This window comes from Gavialis gangeticus, unplaced genomic scaffold (assembly GCF_001723915.1).
Source record: "Gavialis gangeticus isolate Ggan-Ray unplaced genomic scaffold, GavGan_comp1, whole genome shotgun sequence".
Lineage (NCBI taxonomy): Eukaryota > Metazoa > Chordata > Crocodylia > Gavialidae > Gavialis > Gavialis gangeticus.
In genome coordinates, this window is record NW_017728997.1 from 3,140,705 (window position 1) to 3,160,169 (window position 19,465).

At 39.1% G+C, this 19,465-nt stretch overlaps 1 protein-coding gene across 3 annotated transcripts in view; it reads right to left on the bottom strand.

Annotated features, from left to right (window-relative positions):
* Nucleotides 1–19,465, bottom strand: part of GRM7 (glutamate metabotropic receptor 7) — a 679,515-nt gene that overhangs the window by 148,084 nt on the left and 511,966 nt on the right. For all 3 annotated transcript variants that reach the window (XM_019504702.1, XM_019504701.1, XM_019504700.1), the window contains exon 8: nt 10,358–11,293. In XM_019504702.1, coding sequence (XP_019360247.1) covers nt 10,358–11,293 — 936 coding nt within the window. The remainder of the gene's footprint in view (nt 1–10,357; nt 11,294–19,465) is intronic.

Sequence of the window (19,465 nt, forward strand, 5' to 3'; positions counted from 1 at the left end):
CTTTTGATTCTGGAAAGACAGCCACATGCCTGTAGTGGCTCAAGCCAGAAGTTGGGGAGTGCTAAAGCACACCTCCCTGTTCAGTTGGAGCAGACAGCTTGGACCAATGCTACCCTGCCCACCCTGTGAAGGAAGGGTTTCCGGGGGGAGGTGCAAAGCATCCTGGGATGCTGTGGGCCTGTGAGTTAACTTGAATCTGGAGGGGATCTGGGACAGAAGCCTAATAAATCAATTTAATCTAAATCAGTTAAATCTGATACCACATCCAGGTTTATCTTTAACTGGTTTTGGCCATTTTGAAAGCAGTTTATGTGCACTGAACGTCTGTTCTGTTACAGATTTGAACCAGTTTCCAAGAATTTGTGTGTAATTTCTGTCCCTACCCCAGCTGTTTCCAAACTCAGTTGAACTGCTGTTTTTTCGGTGACAGGTTACTGAAATCAAACACTGTATGTCACTCATACAGGCGGCTTGTAGACATCAAAACAAACCAACCAACCAACAAAAAAAATGCACTTTACCAGAAGTAGCATATTACTTTGACCCAGCTCCACAGCATTTGTATAGATTGGGCGCTTCAGCAGGGCTTTTTGGCGCTTTTATCTAAAGCTTATTCAATCAGCTATTATACAAAAGCACATAAACCCCCCCACTAAAGCACCTGATCTATACAGACATTGGGCAAGCTGGGTCCAACTAATGCAATGCCGCTTTTGGGTGTGTGCTGGGCTCCGTGTGAAAGCACACTGAGTCTGAAGTAAAGCACCACTTTTTTTTTAATGTCTACAAGCAGCCACAGTGTTTCTGGGTTATAAGTCCATCTGTAGAGGATTTTAGAACTCATATCCATGCAAGGAACTATTAGATTCAATAAGGAAGAACTTTACCAGCTGTCCATTATACTGATTAGTGGTAGGCAAACAGTTTCATAAAAAATAACCACTTTTTAGAAGTATCTCCCATTTTTAAAACCAAAGAAAAACAGAAGCACTTCAACAATTTTACGTATTCAGACACATTTTCCTCACTTTTTTTGTTTCCCACCAAGAAAGGATAAGAAATTCAAGAAATACAGGAGAGGTCTGTTCTTATGCCATTTGCAGCCCAGTTTTGGAGATGTAAGGCAACTTCAGGTAATACTTTCGACTTTGATTGGGCCTTTCATTTGAGAGACTCAAAAGCTTTCTACAAATAGTAAGTGACAAATTTTGCTCTCAGTAGTGCTGATGTCAATGGTGTTAGCAGGGATTTCACTTGTATTTAACTAAGATTATGTTTTGTTTCACATGTCTGGTAGATTTTATTCCATTTTACAGCTGGAGAACTTGAGGCCCAGAAAATTCAAAGGACCCACTCAAACTTCACAGGGAATTGATAGAGACTCTTGCTCTGCTCTTCCCTTCTCTTGTTTTACCTCTCTTCTGCTATGCCTTGGGGTTTTATAGGAAGTAGACTCAACACAGGAGTGCTCTGAGCTTTGCAGAGGTTGGCTGTAAATGATAACTGGACATCTATGGATGCATCTTTGGGCATCTGCTGGATTAAGAAATGAACCAGCTTCTATTACATCAGGGAGAAAATTCAGACATCCAAAAATAAAACCTCCAATTTTATCCTGAACCTCCTTTATTTACATCATACATCATCGAGATTGAAACATAATCTTATCCCTGTCCCCAGCTCCAGGGCCTTTTCCTTTTGTGATACTCTTGACTTAAAAGCAACTTCCTATTGAGTGGAAAGTAAATATGTAGCCAGAACATAACTAATAATAATAATAATAATAATAATAATAATAATACTTTTGAGGGTGATTACCAAGCTATTGCTGTGGAGCTCTATAATTAAAGATGTTGAATGGGTTGGAGCACATCTGAAATCTTTGAAACTTTTCTATAGCAATTTAATGGTATTCACAAGTTTATACTGTATAAATACTTTTATATTAATGAGACTATTCTTAATAACATATAGGAAATCAAAAACCTTTTAATCATCAGCTGTAATTTACAGAAATTAAATTATTAATATTTTTCATCATTTCTGGATTTTAATGACTATTTACTCTTTTCTTCATTTAAAAAAGGCCCCCAGTGTTTTCATTAAAAGTAGTCCAGCACTCTATCAAAATGGAAGCTATTATACACTTCTTTTCTTGGAGGATCTCCAGTGCTTCACTTAAGGGCCCTCACTGAAATTTTCAATAGGTTTTTCAGTGAAAATGGGAAAAATCTGCTTTTGCCTTTTGATTTGGGCTTGTCTGTTTCCAAAATACAAGTGTCAGATTGCTAAATTCCACAGTCCTTTCTGAAAGATAGGGTCTTGAGTCTGAATAAAATTAAAAACCCTAAAGCATCTGAACATGCAGATTCCTAGCAATTAGATGCAAACCCAGTTTAATACTTGCATAACGATGGAGAAAGTTACGTTTTTGAAGTTCAATAGTTGTATTTTGCCATTGTCTTTAAAACCAGTCTTTCAAATTTAGGGGCCTTTGGGTAAATTGTCTCATTGCTTTACACTGTACAGTACTTTTAAAAATAAAATTTGAGATTCTCCTTTATACTTCTATTTGCCCCAAATTTTGGGAGATCCACCGTCACAGCCTGAGTGGGCCTCAGATATTGGCTCTATTAACCCTCCAAGCAATGGCTGTTTTGATATTTTGACCCCAACATTTAAAAATGTATGGTTTCTACAGTAACTGTCACATCAAGCATTTGTTAGAAACACCTTCCTGCCCTAAGCAGTTAATCAATACTTATACTGGAGAGAATTAGAAGGTAATTCACTTTTACCAAAAATGCTATATGTACAGTACCACTGCCACGTTAATGTGACATTGTTTAATCTGAAAAACAATCAATTTTGTGTGTGCCTGTAAAATTATAGTATTTAAGTTACATAAACTGGCATCTCTTGATTATACTATTGATTTGAATGGAATGAACTATTAAAAGTTAGCAGAGCAGTAAGTAGGAGGGTTCAGCAATAGATGGGATTGAGGACTTCACAGTTCACACAACCTATAATACACAGAAAGCAAGGGAAGAAAAAGGCAGAGCTTTATGCAATTTGGACACAAAAACTAATTGTTGTACCTGGAAGATCCCTGAACTGGCTGTCCCCAAACCTTGTAGTTACTGGGCAAACAAAAAACATAAAATCTGAACTGGGATCATCTCTCATTTAAAGTAATAGTTACTAATCTTTATACTCCATAAACTTCTCTACAACAGCATAAAACAATCCAGTAAAAGAAATATATCTGGATGTATGATGATATATTTGTACTGGATTGGTGATCATGTAGAAATGTATGATTTCAGTATTAGCAATTAAGTAAATGAAAGTGATCCCAGTTACTAGCGAATAATATTTCAATAAATATAAAGGTCTAAATATAAAAAAGGCAGATTCCTGTGTATTACTTCAGTGACATGTTTAGAGAAAATAAGAAGTGAATGGGCATGTTATTATTGACAACAACATTGGCATAAGGTTCAAGTGTATTATGTGGCCTGCACAATTGTGGGGACAGGAATTGCTTCTAATTTTCACAATTGTGCCTGATATATTTCCAAACTGTACCCCTTTTTAGACATATTAAGACCACAGTCAGAGGAAGATACATTTCTTTACATATTAATAAGCCATGAAGTTGCTCTGAACAAAATGCTGAACATTTAAGTTTCAAACAGTCTAGGTACTCAAGTGGAGCCTGGTGTATCCACTACATAATGTTACTCAGCATCGTCATTAATGGATCTAATTTTTCAGCACTACCTGCTACAGATTATGGGAATTTAATTTAAGTGGCAGAACATAGATGATAATATAGAATAACTGTAGGAAAAGAAACTAACTTTTGCTTTTGCTCTGCCTTCATAATCAAGGCTTAAGAAAAAAATGTCAGGGGTAGGCTGAAAGATACACTATTTCAAATGAAAATGCCCTGTTAACCAACTTGCGTGCCCAACATTATACATTAATTTGACAGAGGTCAGTAAGACTATTCTACCACTATATCCTTCCTGTCCAAATTAACACAGCTATGAGACAGTTTCCAAAAGACCACATTTAATATGGGTTATGTTACTTTCAGAGACTACGGAGCACAGTCTACAAAAGCCTTGCTACCATGTTTCGGGGGGGGTTCAGTGCAAAGGTATTGTGAAAAATGAAGCAGGCAATGGGGATGTGGTCTTTAAGTAATACGTTTGTGTGCTTGTTTGGACTTTGCCCCCAGACGTCTGGCAGCGACTAGATTCTCCAGAGGAACAAACATGCTTGGAGGTGGCCATATATTTTTTTTATTTTAAAGAACTCAAAGGGAAATTAATTTTGATCCACTGAAATTGTTGGTAACTTTCTGACTACTTGAATGGGCTTCGGATCGGGCCTACCCTTTGGGGAATGCAGGGAAAACACTGTCTTCCCTTTGCCAAAACTGCACCTGTGTCTCTGGCAGCCCCTGAGAGCCAAATGCACCATTATTACCCCAGCTTCCAGACAAAAGAATATATGCTTACATGTCACATGTAATTTACATTCGGTTCCTCAGGTATTGAGGTAGAAGAAGAATTATTTATGTAAATATATTAGATTTCTATTGGGAATTGAAGGTTATCCTAGTTGAGTGTGAAGTTCATATTTATCTGGCTGCTTTGTATTTGCCATTTATGTTAATTTAATCAGAAATCCAATTACCTTAAATGGACAAAGAAAAGTCAAATAAGCACAAGTTTTTAAGATGAAGAACACTGAACATTTTCTCTCCCAATACTGATCAGCTTGAAGTTATCTATTGTGACCCAGCAAGAATAATGAACTTCCTGAGGAAGTACAATAATTTTAGTTTGAGGCAAATAGGGAGTAGCTGCATACTGATGTAGGACTGTAAATTACAATTTACTAGAATCCAGTATAGATTATAACAAGGGAATTAGATTTGAAGAAAAAAAAAAAAAATCAAGAGCTGAACTACTTCAGAGTAAAGCACATGGGTGTAAATGTCAGCTGTCCACTTCTATCCCAGAGTAACTACTTGATTATTAATAGTTCACCACTATGTGGCAGGGGAACTATTAATAAGTAATTCAGCTTGATTATTAATTGATGTAAGTCAGTGGTTTTCAACCTTTTTTTCCTTTGTGGACCCCTAAAAAATTTGAAATGGAGGTGTGGACCCCTTGGAATTGGAAGTGTGGGTATTCACATTAGGGGTGTGCGAAGCAGGCCCTATTTGATTTGGATTCGGCGCGAATCAGGGACAGCGATTTGTGGATTCAGATCATTGTCCCTGATTCGAGTCAGCCAAATCCGAATCTTAAGATTTGATGCTGATTCAGACAGACACAGCTTTAAAAAAAATTTTCTCCATACCTTGAGATAACAGGCATGGCTCTTAATTGCTGCAATGCTGGGGTGCATGGAGCGTCCCACAGGAGTGCCGGGGGGGGGGGCCTCCATGTGCTCGACAGCAAACCCAGAAGCAGACTGGAAGTACTTCTGGTCTGCTTCCGGGTCTGCTGAGGAGCATGCAGGGCCTGCCCCCCCCCCAGCTGGGCTATGAGCCACAGGGGGACCCCAGGTGCACCTCCCCCCCCCCCGACCTAGGAGGTACCAGTCACCAACTCAGGGAGGTGTGGGGGAGGAGCCCTCTGAGTCCGCCCCTGGCGGACCTGGAAGTGGACCAGAAGTGCTTCTGGTCCACTTCCAGGTCTGCTGCCAAGCGCGCTGAGGAGGCCCCCGTGCTTCTGTGAGACACTCCACGTACCCCAGCATTGCAGTGATCACAAGCCCCTGCTACCTAGAGGTATGTAGAAAAAACATTTAAAGCTATGTCTATGTCCGAACCTCAGAATCTTTCCGAATCTCTCCGAATTGATTTAGAGGGTTCTGATTCAATTCGGATTCAGAGATTCAGCCACCAAATCGGGTTGATTCTCTGCCAGATCAAATCAGGGACCAAAGCATCACACAGTCCAAATTCACATATTCTTGATTGATCATAGTCATCTTTCATGGACCGCTTAGATATAGTCTGTGGACCCTCAGGGATTCACAGACCACAGATTGAAAACCACTGACGTAAGTAAAGCCAGTGGCTCTGGGTATCTTTTTAGGTGTAGATTTAAAATATTTACATTAAGGGACATTAATAAAGAAAGGAGCCTGTTAATGTGACGTGTGGTATGATGCAAATTTCCAAGCTGTGTTTGAATAATTGCACCATATGTTCTCTCATGCTGTTTCTCTGTAAGATTGTATCTGTAAAAGGAAGAAAAAGTCAAGATAAAGCAGACAAATGAATATGTGTAAACTGGAGTCACAATGCCAATCTGGAATGTATCTTTTAAGATTTTGTTTAAACATCACTGCACTGCCTTAGGGATATCAACTTGTATCTAAAGCAATAAATATATTCATTCCAATAACGTTGGAGGACTGCCCTCTGTGATATTTACAACTAGTGATATGAACATTGATGATCAGAAGGGTTTTACGGGACATAAGGAGCCAGATCACATCAATTTATACTAACTGATAGCTCTATTTATGCCAAACCCACAGACGGATTTGCTCCAAGGAATTCACTAGATCAGTATGTAGTCTCTAGGAAATGGGTATCTTAAAGGAAGCCCTAAAATTCTCAACCAAAATACCAGCCATATCAGAGGGAGGGAATTTTGGACTCCAAACCATGATAAATTTATCCTCTAGAACACACGAATACTTAGACCTTGTACTGTTTGTCTTATGCATATGAGGTTTTAACTTTAGACTCATCCTGAATTTAAAACTGCTTAAAATTATGCTTGACATAATTCAAACTAAAAATTGATTGGCAAATAAAGGGCAAATTGCTAGGGAATAATGAGGTTTGATGTCCAGCACCAACCCCTGTAAGAAATCAGATGTTTTCACAGGAATAAGTTGTTATAGAACTACTTGCATTAGTTCTCTCATTATCTCTTTACTTTTGTACTCTAATATTTTGACTCAATTTGGCTTATTGATTTAGTTGTGCTTTACTTGACCTTACAGAGCAATCTGTGCTCTTTTCAAGTGCCACTTTGTATTGACTCTAGCATAAACCTATGACTTCTATAATTGGTTTAACAGTTCTTTGAGGCCTCTTTGTTTCTGATCAAGGCACCCACACATCTACTGAGAATTTAAAATAGTTTTGTTGTCAAAACCAATTATACCAGGAGAGTTAAAGCCAGTGTTTCATTTGAACAGTCACTCTCCAAAGGTACAGGTTAACAAGCTGTGCTACACCAAGGCACTTAGCTGGGCAGCAGATGGTGTATGAACACTGTCAACTAGCCTGAACCCTGAAAACCCATGAGCACTTCAGTTGAGGACAGCTTTGATCATTAGAAGCTGCTTACAGTTCAATAGCAAATGACCTATTATTCTCAGAAGGAATGAGCTGGTGTCACATTAAGTGGCTTTCTATCAAACATATCTTCCAGAAAAGATGTTTTTGTACCAAGATAATGTATGAATACACAGCAGAACAACATAATTGAATTCTGCCCAAAGTAACGATATTTTAATGTGCACTCTAGCAGCCAGGTAAAATTCAATATAAATCCTTCAACTAGGCATAAGCATAGGCATAACATAATGGATATGCAGTTACCTTTTTCAGAAACAAAGTAGCCTCAAATCTGTTACAACTAGAATCCACCAAAATATAAACATGCCCCATAATCAAACAAGGGACACAAATGACAGTAATTCACAGGATATGTCTAGCAGATCAGATATTAAGTGCCAAGCAAACAAATGTTCTGCTGTATTAAGTGGCAAGCTGCAGAAAGGATGTGAATTATCCAAGTTAATGTACCAGTGCACATAGTAGGGAAGTGTCTGAATACATTTTAAAATCTGTATAACCTCCTCCCTCACACCCAAGCCACCTCCCTGCAGTCTGTTCAAAATGGAGCTGCTAGTATTCTTCTCCCTGAACATCGTTTTATTCAAGCATTGCTTAGAACATCCTCTTTCTCCTCTTCCTTTGCCAGTTCCCTCCCACGCCAGAACCATGTCCCCCGGTACAGAGAACAGATCCATCCTCCATGCGGTTCCAACCAAGGTGCGTACATAGGTGCAACTCTCATCAGTTGATGATCTCCCACACAATATTTTCCAAAAAACAAGCTGATATGGGATTACCACTAATCATTAGGGACCTACTTACCTCGTGGTGAGAGAAAGCCATTTCTGCGGCTTGGTTGCTGTCTGAAGAGCTGATTTTGTGGGCATTTCATGGTGGTCCTGCCTCTTGGCGCTGATTGGTGGAGAGGCTCTGTCCCTTGGCACTGATCAGCAGAGAGGCCCCCGGGGGTGGAGAGACGGGGGGCACCATCTTGACTGCTGCCTGCCCTTTGTGCAGCCCTGCCCCTTACCACTGATTGGCAGAGACACGATGAGGCAGCAGCCATCTTGGCTGTTGCCCTTCATTCTGCCTTGACATCTGGTACCTTCCCCTCCGGGGTGGGCTACGAGGCTGCAGTGGCAGTGAGGACTGCTGGCTTCCACTAGAGAGCCAGCATTTTATTTTTATTAACTTTTGGGGGATGGATTTCTTGGTAAATCATGAAACTTCAAGTAGGTCCCCTCTAATCATACAAAGAATTACTGTAAAGATGACTCTTTGTACAGGTCTTGAGTTCTCAGGTGAAGAAAGTAAAGCTACAGTGCATCTTTTGAGTTTGGCAAGTCCCACACGTGTTACTTGCTATGACCCAATCACCATGAATGGCTACAGGATTTTGGCAGGACAAGAAACAACAAACATGCTTTGGCTTTGGGAATAAATGTGTACGTCTGACCTTATTGCCTTCTATAGGCTATCTCACACAGGATGCATCTATGTTGTACTGGCAAAGTTTAACTGTAATATGTGCTAGCAAATACGTTCCGTCTTGTTCCAATAATACAGGCAACAAAAAACAGCAAGGGCTTTAGTATGTGCTAATAACTAGGAATATGTATATAAAGTCCCTAGAGGGTTTGTACTCTCATGACTAGTGCATACTAGTCGTGAGAGTACATTACTAGTATGCACCACTAAACAGCATGCCGCCCCATCATCACTACTGTTGTTTGTGCTCGCTAGATTAAGCTAGCCTGATACCATACCTTGCAACCACTTGCTGCATGAACATACCCATACACAAAATGCCTGTTACAATAAGGCTACCCAAGGCTGGCCTATTACTGCCAGGTAAAAAAGGGAGATCTCCTTTGATACAAGAGGTAGAGGTCTATATTCTGAGTACTGCCTTCTCTGTTATGTGAGGGATTCAACTGGCAATTGCCTCTCTCACACAAGAGTGTGTATGATAGCCCTAGCCTTTCAAAGAGCTGTGTGTTAACTCTAATTTGTGCCCAGGACTTATGCTTGTTTGCATGTATGTCTTTATTTTTAATTTAGTGCTATCTTTTCCTAAGATGATTTTTTTTCTTTATTTTTTCTTTGTTTGTCTGGGACAATATATGTGGAATGCAAGTCAGTTGCCCAAAAAAGGACCCGATTTAGTATAGAACTTACCTAATGCTTAGTAAAGTCAAAAGATTTCATAGATTTCATAGACGTTAGGGAAGCTTTTCTGACTGGCTTTCTATGATAACCCTACAAAGAGATGAAACCCCATTGTTTTTACACTTATTCTACAAAAAAAAAAAAAAAATGAATGGGTCAAATACTGCCAAATCTGTACCTGAATAATATCCATTGCCTTAAATGTAACTCTCTCATGCTGGCAGGGAATTTGCTTCTAGAGAACCAAGGACATGGCTACACTGCACAGCTTGCACAGAAGTGACTGCAGTACAGTGAGCAAATACCCAATCTAGATTTAAACAAACCAAGCCTTATTATAACAGGTTAATTTAGCTTTAGAATGCTACTCTGATATAGCGTGTTCAGCTGACAATGATCACCACCTCCAGTGTTACACTTCAGAAGTGCAGGCATTTATAAGAATGGCTGTATTTTTTGACAGATGCCTAGTTTAATTTCTTGATTAGGATGATTTAGTTAAGAGCCATCTCTTTGGGTAATGTGACAGCTAACTCACATTCATCATACTGAAAAAAGGACAGTTGAAATAGATGCAACAATGAAACTAATGATTACAATGATTCCCATTAATCATTAAATGAATGGTCCCACCAACTAACTGGAAAAAAGTATTCTCATATATAATGCATCTATCAGTAATATATTTTAATCAGCTGGCACATTTTTAAGTTTGCTTAAAAGTGAACTTTAGTCATCATTCATAATGGCAATGACTTGGCTATATCAGCTTCACAATCGTTCATTTTCACCTACCTTTTCAGCTGACTGGGCAGTGCCAAAAAATATTGGAATGAAGGCAAGCCATACTATACAAGTAGTGTACATAGTGAATCCAATGGGTTTTGCTTCATTAAAATTCTCTGGGACACCCCGAGTCTTGATGGCATACACAGTACATGTAACCATTAGGAGAATGCTATACCCCAAGGAGCAAATGATTTGTAGATCCGTAATGTCACATTTGAGAACTCCTCTTGCCTGGTCAGGGTTCATAGTCTTCTGCTCATCATAATCTATGATGATGTTGGGTGGGTCAACTGCAAACCAAATGAAGACCCCTAGAAGCTGAACAGATATTAAACTTGAAGTGATTGCCAATTGTGATGTTGGGCTTATAAGCCTAGGTGCTGTCACTGACTTTTTGCCCTGCTCAAATATACGGTAGATACGGTTTGTTTTAGTTAAAAGAGCCGCGTAACTGATGCACATCCCCAAGCCCAGGAAGATACGCCGGAAGGAGCATACCGCAACGTCTGGCTTGGCAATCATCAGGAAAGTAATTATATAACAAAGAAATATTCCCGTCAACAGGACATAGCTGAGTTCCCTTCCAGAAGCTCGGACGATAGGAGTGTCATTATATCTAATGAAGGTCGCCATTACAAAAATGGTGGCGATAATTCCAAGCATAGCCAAGAAGACTGGTATGACAGCCCATGGAGAATGCCATTCCAATTTCACAATGGGTATAGGACGGCATCCAGTGCGGTTCTCGTTAGGCCGCTCATTATAAGAGCAGAGAAGACAAGTCACCTCATCAGCCTGGTACTGGTACCCATCACAGAGCTCGCAGTGCCAACAGCATGGCATTCCTTTAACCATCTTCTTTCTAAATCCTGGTTTGCAAGGCTGACTGCAGACTGAGGATGGGATCTCACGTATGCCTTTACCCCACTGCATTTCCTCAATCTACAGGATGAAAAATGTGAAACAGACAGAGGCTGGTTATTTGGATTTTTACTTTAAGGCAGTGCTAAAAATCAAGGAATAATAATGGGTGCACGTATTTAAAAAAAGGAACAACAAAACACAGACACAGGTGGGTTACTCTGTTTTCCTGGGAAGTGCAGATGTCAACATTTTCTCATAAAACTCTACTCTTGATATTGTCATTACCATTATATTGTTTTTAGCAAATTCCAACCCAAATGGACTCTCTGCAATAAGCATAGCCGAAGAAAAAGAGGTACATTAAAAAGATATCAATAGAAAAAATGCTTTTTATTTTTTTTTCATGGAGAACTCTTTTTTCATGGATTAGTAGGTGATGAGGTAATGTTAAAGGCAAGGCAGCAGCCACAAATAGCATTCTGAATTTTTAACGTACACCCAGAACTCAGATTTCCTACTGAGATAAGAACACCTGAGGCTTTCATTTTACTGAGCTGCTTGCAGCAATGATAACTTTTTAAATGAGAAAAAAGTTATGCACTCCAAAGGGAAAAGCAGTACTAGAACTAGTGAGAATGTGGCAAGACCTTAAACAATGTGAGCCATAGAAGAATCAAACTTTATGAAATCCATAAGAAGCATTTGTCAGTGATAAAACACTAGATAATAATTAAGCAAACATTTGTTAAAGGAGCACATTTTATTTTATATACATGTAGCACCATGTCAACTTCTGGACAATTATTACATTATCTTAAATGAATGTCATTCTCCCTTGGTCTTTCTAGAGCTTTGCATTCTCCCAAATACCTAGCTCAGTGCATTACAAAGGATTAGAGTTTGAGACCCCTTCAAAGTATTTCAAACTTGGACCAGAAAAACTGCTTGGTAGGGACCTACCATTCCTAACAGGACTCTATGGGCACATTCCCATGAGCGTGCACGTGCATCCTCCACAGGACACATAGCAGTGGCACATATTTGTACTGCTGCTATTTTTCCTTGGGCACACCCCTGCAAATGCACTCCAGCATGGGCCAAATGGCCCTGGATGCAGTAAGGGAGGCTGGGACCAGCACCCAGGCTGACCCCAGCAGCCTTACCTGGGGTGCTGGGGGCTTCCCAAAGTAGCAGTGGTGGTGATCCATGTGCTTGGAGTCTAGCCAGCAGCCAGAGCATAGCTCTGGCTGGCCAGACTCCATTTCTGGAAGTGCACACTGCTGCTGCATGCGCCAAGCCACTTGTTTCAGCAGTGGAGTTTTGACCAGGATCTCCCTGTGTCAAAAAATCATGCTGCACCACACATTAGCAGTGCAGCGAACGCCTGCAACGTGTGCCACATGCAGTCTGTGGTGCTGCAGACAGCACGCGTGCACTTATGGGGATGCACTGATAGCCAAATTCTGATCTCAGTTGCCCAGCATAAATGAAGGTCAATCCCATCATCTGTGTTAATTTTCATTGGCTAAAAAAGAAAGCCAGTGTTTATAAAGACTGATCTGTTGGGCTGGATGTACAGGTCACAGGAAAAAAAAGGATAATAGCTTTATGGATACCATTGTATAGTTAATTTCAAAATATTTTTTAGTGCCACCACTTTTTCTATACAAATACAAATCAAAAATGAGTTTTGTGAATCAGCTTTTGCTGTTATTAATGTCTTAAATTGAACGATTCATCTGCACTTTCCTAATTTAATTCAGAATAGGTCCTGACTCAACTCCATTTCATATATTAAAAAAAAAAAAGAACCAAAGCCACATACCACTGCAAATGTTTAATCTTCTTGCTAGGCTATCAAGGGACACTGCTGAGAATGTTACAAAAATAATCCCACAATAACAGATATTTCTAAGGTCTGCCATTCTATTAGAAACTTCATTTATCTTCAATACACACAACTTACACTGAAAGAAAAAAAAATCCATGAACTCTTTTTTTATGATCTACTGAATTAAAAGTATATATTTGAAAGAAACCAAGGGATATTGGCTTTAATAACTAATCTGAATATAACATCTATCTAAATAGAAGAAGACAGTGCTGTGTCTTTGCATGAGCAAGGCACTAGGAGCCAGGAACTCCAGAGCTGTAAACCCAACACTGCCACTGATTTATCTGGTCTATCTGGATAAATGATCTCAAAGTCTTTGAGCCAAATTTCAAAGCTATTTTTAGGTAAGCTAGAGAAAATGAGCAGGAGTGCAAGTTTCACAGAGGACAAAAGCAAAGTGTTATAGTAGGAAAAAGAAACAGGTGGAAAGTTTAAAAAAAAGAGGAGGAGAGGATTTTAACTCTAGTAATCAGTTGCAGTCATCCTGCCTCATAGACACACACACACACACAACCTGGTACCAAAAAGATCCATAAAAAGGATGCTGATGAATGACAGAAAGGTGGCTTGCCTTGTCTTCCACCTTCTTATGCGCTTGCTGGTATTACACCTATTAAAAATTGGTAGGCTGAGGCATAGAGAGCTTGACAAATACATACATGAGGTTGCACAACTGAGTCAGATAGCTCAATAGTACTCAAGTCCTGACCTCCAGCTTCTCTGCTCAACCTGCTGCACATAGAACCTCCTTGACCTCATTGTTGCAGCACTTATACATAGAAAATGAAAGATAAGTATGCAGTAACTATTTCTGTTGTAACCCAGGCTGCAGTGATGAAGAGACTTGTGCTAATTTTCTGTGTGCTAATGTCTCAAGGAACCACAGAGTGGAATCCTTAATGCATTACCACACTTCCCTGCCATTATAAGCTTATCAAGAGTGAATTTCCATATTCTCAAAAGTATTCCATGGCATTGCCTGATATTTGGGACAGCCTAAAGGTATCTCATTTTGTGCAGATACTGTGTGTAAAGAGATAAACAGAAGATCAGGCAAAATTATGGAAAGCCCTTTTTCTTGTCTACTGGGAATACAGCATGATAACTCTATATCACTGGCCTCATAAAGATTTGCTACTGTTCTGTTGCTTCTGGCTAGAAAATTAATAATGAAAAACTGCCTGTCAGATAAGCCACCTGGCAGAGAAGCCTGGCACAGAGAGATTAGAGATCTGATTCTAACCAGAGACACTTTCCTTACGAAGACAAGAACATTTCTGAGAGAGTTTTGTCTTTAATATAAGTGATTTTTATTTAACTTCTTGAAGAAAACAGAACAAAAACATGAAGTATTAGTCAACAGTCTACCCATCTAAGGTATTTTTAAAGGTAATTTTCCCCTAGAATAGTCATTGCTTTACTTTCCTTCCCTGGAAATCCTCTGTTGTAGTTCCCTGGAATCAATTTAGCTTCTGAAATCCTGCATCCAAGAGACAATTCTGTTGCCACAGTAATTTCCATTTCTCACCTCATATTCAATTACTGTTTGCATTTATGTTGCATATAAAATGGGTTGTTTTTATGGCATATTTCTTCTACTATTTTTATTCATTGCAAATTGAGTCCTATCCACTAAAAGTTTTGCTGAGTTAAGGATTTGCAATATAGGGCCCACAGTATTCTGACAAACCAATAGAAGATAATTTTAGTACATAAATTCCATATGTGATCCTTCAGTAAAAACACAATGCCACTACATTGAGATTACTACAATTTAATTTGATGCTAGCAACCCAAGGAGTTGTTAGCTATTAAGCTAAGACAAGCTGCAACCTTTTTCAAACAGTTCATCTGAAAACGTGTCTGACATTTGTCGGAAGAGGTGAACTGAAATTCTAATTTAATAACAATCAGACTATATTGGTTGACTTCTTAAACAGTCAATAGTATTTGAAAACTCTTCTAACTTACAAATGAGCTTAAAAATCACAAATCATCTGCAAATCACTTTCATCTTCACTTACCTGACATGAAGCTCAACATTCTGCTGCTTCTGCTTCAGTTAGTGGCATTGCAAATACCAAAAGCAGCGTAAGAAATACAGAGTTTGGATAGTAGTGAGGTTATCTCATATATTGCTGAAAGAGCACAGACCAGCATCTTAACCTCCCATTTCACTGTTAAAATCTCTCTCAATCACTTGCCAATCCCTTTGAGCTCAATGCAAAACTCCTGATACAGGCCAAATTCCCATGAAATTCAGTAGAGTTTTGCAGGCATAAGGGCTGCAGGATTTAATCTGTTGCTTCATTTCAATGCGTTTGTGAAATAGAGATGACTACTTTGCTTCTAACTGTTGACTGCTGTGTCTTTCTGATCCACTCTACAGCTTTATGGGAAGCTAAGCAATGGGAAAGAAAAAGCAACATCTAACAGAACCTGGCAGAAAACAGCAGCAGATTGCTCCATGTCAAGTATAAGCTCCAGAAACTCCACTCAGCAGCCAATATTTTCTTAAAGGTGCCAGTTCCTCAAATACCATTTTGGAGGGACAGACCCTATAAAGGGCACTTGGGCCACTGCCGACACCAGTAATAACTAAAACTCTCCTTTAAAAACATGCAGACCATAAACTAGAGAAGGAATGTGGCCAAATAGGCAGAGCTGCTAAAGAGACCCAGGGTCTCCTCTTGGCTCTTCCGTTGGCCTTGAGCCAGTTACTTCTACATATGCCTCAATTTCCCCATCAATACACCAGGAATAATGATATTTATATTGAGGATATTGATATCCATCATTATAAAGCACTTCCATTCATGGATGAGGTGTTTAGTACAAGAGGTATGCATTTTGTTTTTATTATCTACTTCTTGTTTCATACAGGTAGGTGCGAATCTTCTCTATAAATAACACGAAGCTCAAAAACATGTCATTCTTATGATTAAAAAAGACTAATTTCTTTCTCATGTCATGGCCTCCTTTTTAGACATATAAATGAATATAGAAACAATGTATCACAGGACATATATTTAGGACATATATTATACATAAAAAGTATTGGTTTGATATGCAGTTCTGCCACTATATTTAAACCATGGATTTTTGTGCCTTGGACTTTGCAGTTGGCCCTCATCTTTACCATGGGTCAAACCAAAATCCTGTTTCCTCACATCCTCAGATTAGTGGAGAAATAGCTGAATTGTGTAGGTAGAGTCTATTCTTTGTGTTTTGTGGGACTAATTATTACTCCTACCAAATTTCACATATCTAGTGTATTGATGCTATTATATGTCAAGCATATAGCTAAGCAGATCCAAGTGTCAGAAAAAACCTGTGGTCAGATATATGACACCCACATTAACCAGACAGGGGAATTAATCCATTTTATATCTCAGCGTCTCTCAACCACATTGCAATACTAGAAAGAAAAAAGTTAAAAGCGATCAAAGTAAGATTGGGGGGGGAGGGGGGGAGGGGATGGAAATTGCAAGAGAAAAAGAGATGAGAAAGTATCTACTGTTGCTGAGAAGATACTTCCTCTCATGACTCTCTCCAACTCATGGTGTTGTAAATCTCCACATATTTAGTTCAACATGCATTTGCTGGTGCATTTTATGGTAATACTCATTTTATGCTTAAACCGCTTTTCTGAAAAAAGGGTTTTAGGGTCCATATGAAGATGCACGTTTTTAGGAGGGTGAGGACCCTGTGCTTGCTGCACAGCAATTACACTGTTTGTCTACTACTGCAGGTTCATAGTTTAATTTGCTACTTAAGACTAATTCCCAAGGAACACAGAAGTAGAATTCTATTTGCCTCCCATATATGTCCCAGAGGTGTTCAGAGTAATGACAAGCATGGTTCAGTAAAGCAGGCTCTTTTCTGAATCAGTCAGCATTAGAAATGGAGTAATTTATGTCATTGTTTTTATTATTAAGAAGACTCCAGCTCAAGATGGTTTCCTTCCTACCAAAAAGTGAACAGTAAGGCAACACTAACAAACCACCTGGTTCTCTTTCCTTGATGGAGTTAAAACTCTCCATCTGAACATGAGATGCTTTACTGCACATTAGACTAATCTAATGTACAGTAAAGTGTCACTGTCCACATGTGCACAGCAGTTACTAGACAGTAGATTAGTCTAATGTGCCATTTTCTAGTACCCATAGATATAGGGACTAGAAATCGGTGCATTAAACTAATGCACTGAAGCGCGCATGTAGACACGGATTGGGAGCAAATTGCTCCTGGTCAGCCTAAGCAGCAGGGGGCCACAGGGAGTGGGGAGAGTTGTCTGCGCTTGGAAGGACACTGCTTGCCAGCCACATGGAAACCTGTCATGATTCCCATGAGGCAGGGAGAACTGTCCTGGCTGGAGCAGCCCTGGACTGAACTGTTTCTGTCGAGAACAAATTTACTCCCAATGGACATACGCTCAGATATGTGCCCAGGCACAGTTTAATGCACATGAACTTTCAGCACAGAAAATACAGATGCATTAATTAGCACGTATAGACTCCTGCCAGTAGGAGTCTTGTCACAGTTTGTACAAGCTCCTGGAGAGGGCACTACGACTAGGAGATAGTGCCTTACTCTTAATTCAGCTGCAATATGTATATATAAACCTGATCTCCAAAACATCATGCCTAGGTTTTGTGCAAGATCATGATGGCACATGCAAAAATTGGTACTCCACTGTATGCATGTTTCTGAAGGAGCAATTGCATACACACTGCAATTCAGATTTTCAAGCTTATCTGTCAAGATACTTTCCTATCTGCTTATGCTTCAATCCCCCAACAAAATCTTAGTAAGGGGACAATGACAGGTAAAGGGAGGCATTCTAAAATTCTTTGCAGGCAAACCTCAGCTAGTACATAATGCAGCAGATTCTGCTTAGTGGAGCTTCTTGTAGGAAGCCTATTATACCTGCACTGTGTATTAGCTGTCATTTCATTTTCTGGGTGCAATTCAAGATGCTAATTTTAATAAATAAGGCTGTAAATTGGTTTGGACCCTTGCTGCTTATGAGATTGCCTCTCTGCTCAAGTGGGACAACAACAATTGAGATTAGTTAAGGTGATCAAGCATGCACTCAGATAGTTTTTGGTGAGGGTGCAAAACAGAAGCAAGAGAGATTAAATGGTTTGTACAAGGTCACACAGGAAATCTCTGAGCTGGGAACTGAACTCAGATCTCTTCATTGCTTTGTCCATAAGCCCATACTTCTTCATGAACTGTTTTTTTCCACAGCACAGTAGACTCCATTTCAGTTCCCAGTTATCTCTAATTCTTAGTCCCATTCTCTTTGAACTTCTGCACAACCCCAAGCTGCACAGAGTTCAAAACTATTTAATCTGTTGCTAATACAAATCCTAATTATGCTTTCTGTGGAATAAACATTCACAAGAAATGCTTATTCCTGCTCACAGGGCCTGGAATAATTGTCCATTTTAGCAAATAAACTAACTTAATATATGTGTATAACTTAAACATTGCTTCTTTTTTCTCCCCTCACCAACATGAGCATTTCTATAATATGCTGCTTGTTCTGAACTAAATGATTTCATGCAATGTTTGATTAAAATAAAAATCAGTACAGAAATAATTACATTAGCAATAATTAATGTACTCTGCTGGAAAAAACCATCACTTCATGGTTATGACTTTAATAACAACTATACCATGATTTTCACAGACATATTAAAATAAACAATTGTTGAGGATTGTCCTCAGATTTATTACCACCTTGCAGACTGCTTTCAGATTCCAGATACCAAGTCAACAGTTCAAACAGGTTTTGTATATACAACTTCACAGATAGCAATATTTGCACAACTTAACTCCTAGGGCTTAGCTATTAATGTCTTGTAATTAGTTTCTAAATCCAGGGCTTTAAAATGATAATAGTTTTAAGCTAAGTATATGTCAATAACACACAGTCAATACAACCTACTGCAAAATATAAACCACAAACCCTTTCAGTAAATAGATGACAACAAAGATAAATCAAACTCTGGATAAAGATGTAAATCTGCTCCAAACATTTCCCTATGCATTGCAACAAAAGGGATTTGCTTTGTATTATTATTTTATCTTCATTTTACAGTCTGCATGGCATTGATTGAGATGCCGTGAAAACCAAATGGAGGCTGATGAAGTGAGGGAAGTAGAAACCTGGGAGCATTTTGATTATAGGTAATGAATTACTTGATTGTAACAGTTCAAACTTAAAAAACTCTCAAGGGAGGCGAGAAGAATAACACTGAGAAATTGTAAGAATATAACTTCAGATGACTTTTTAAAGTACTTCATTTTGACCGTGGCAAGAGACAGACTGTATTTAAAAAATCCAT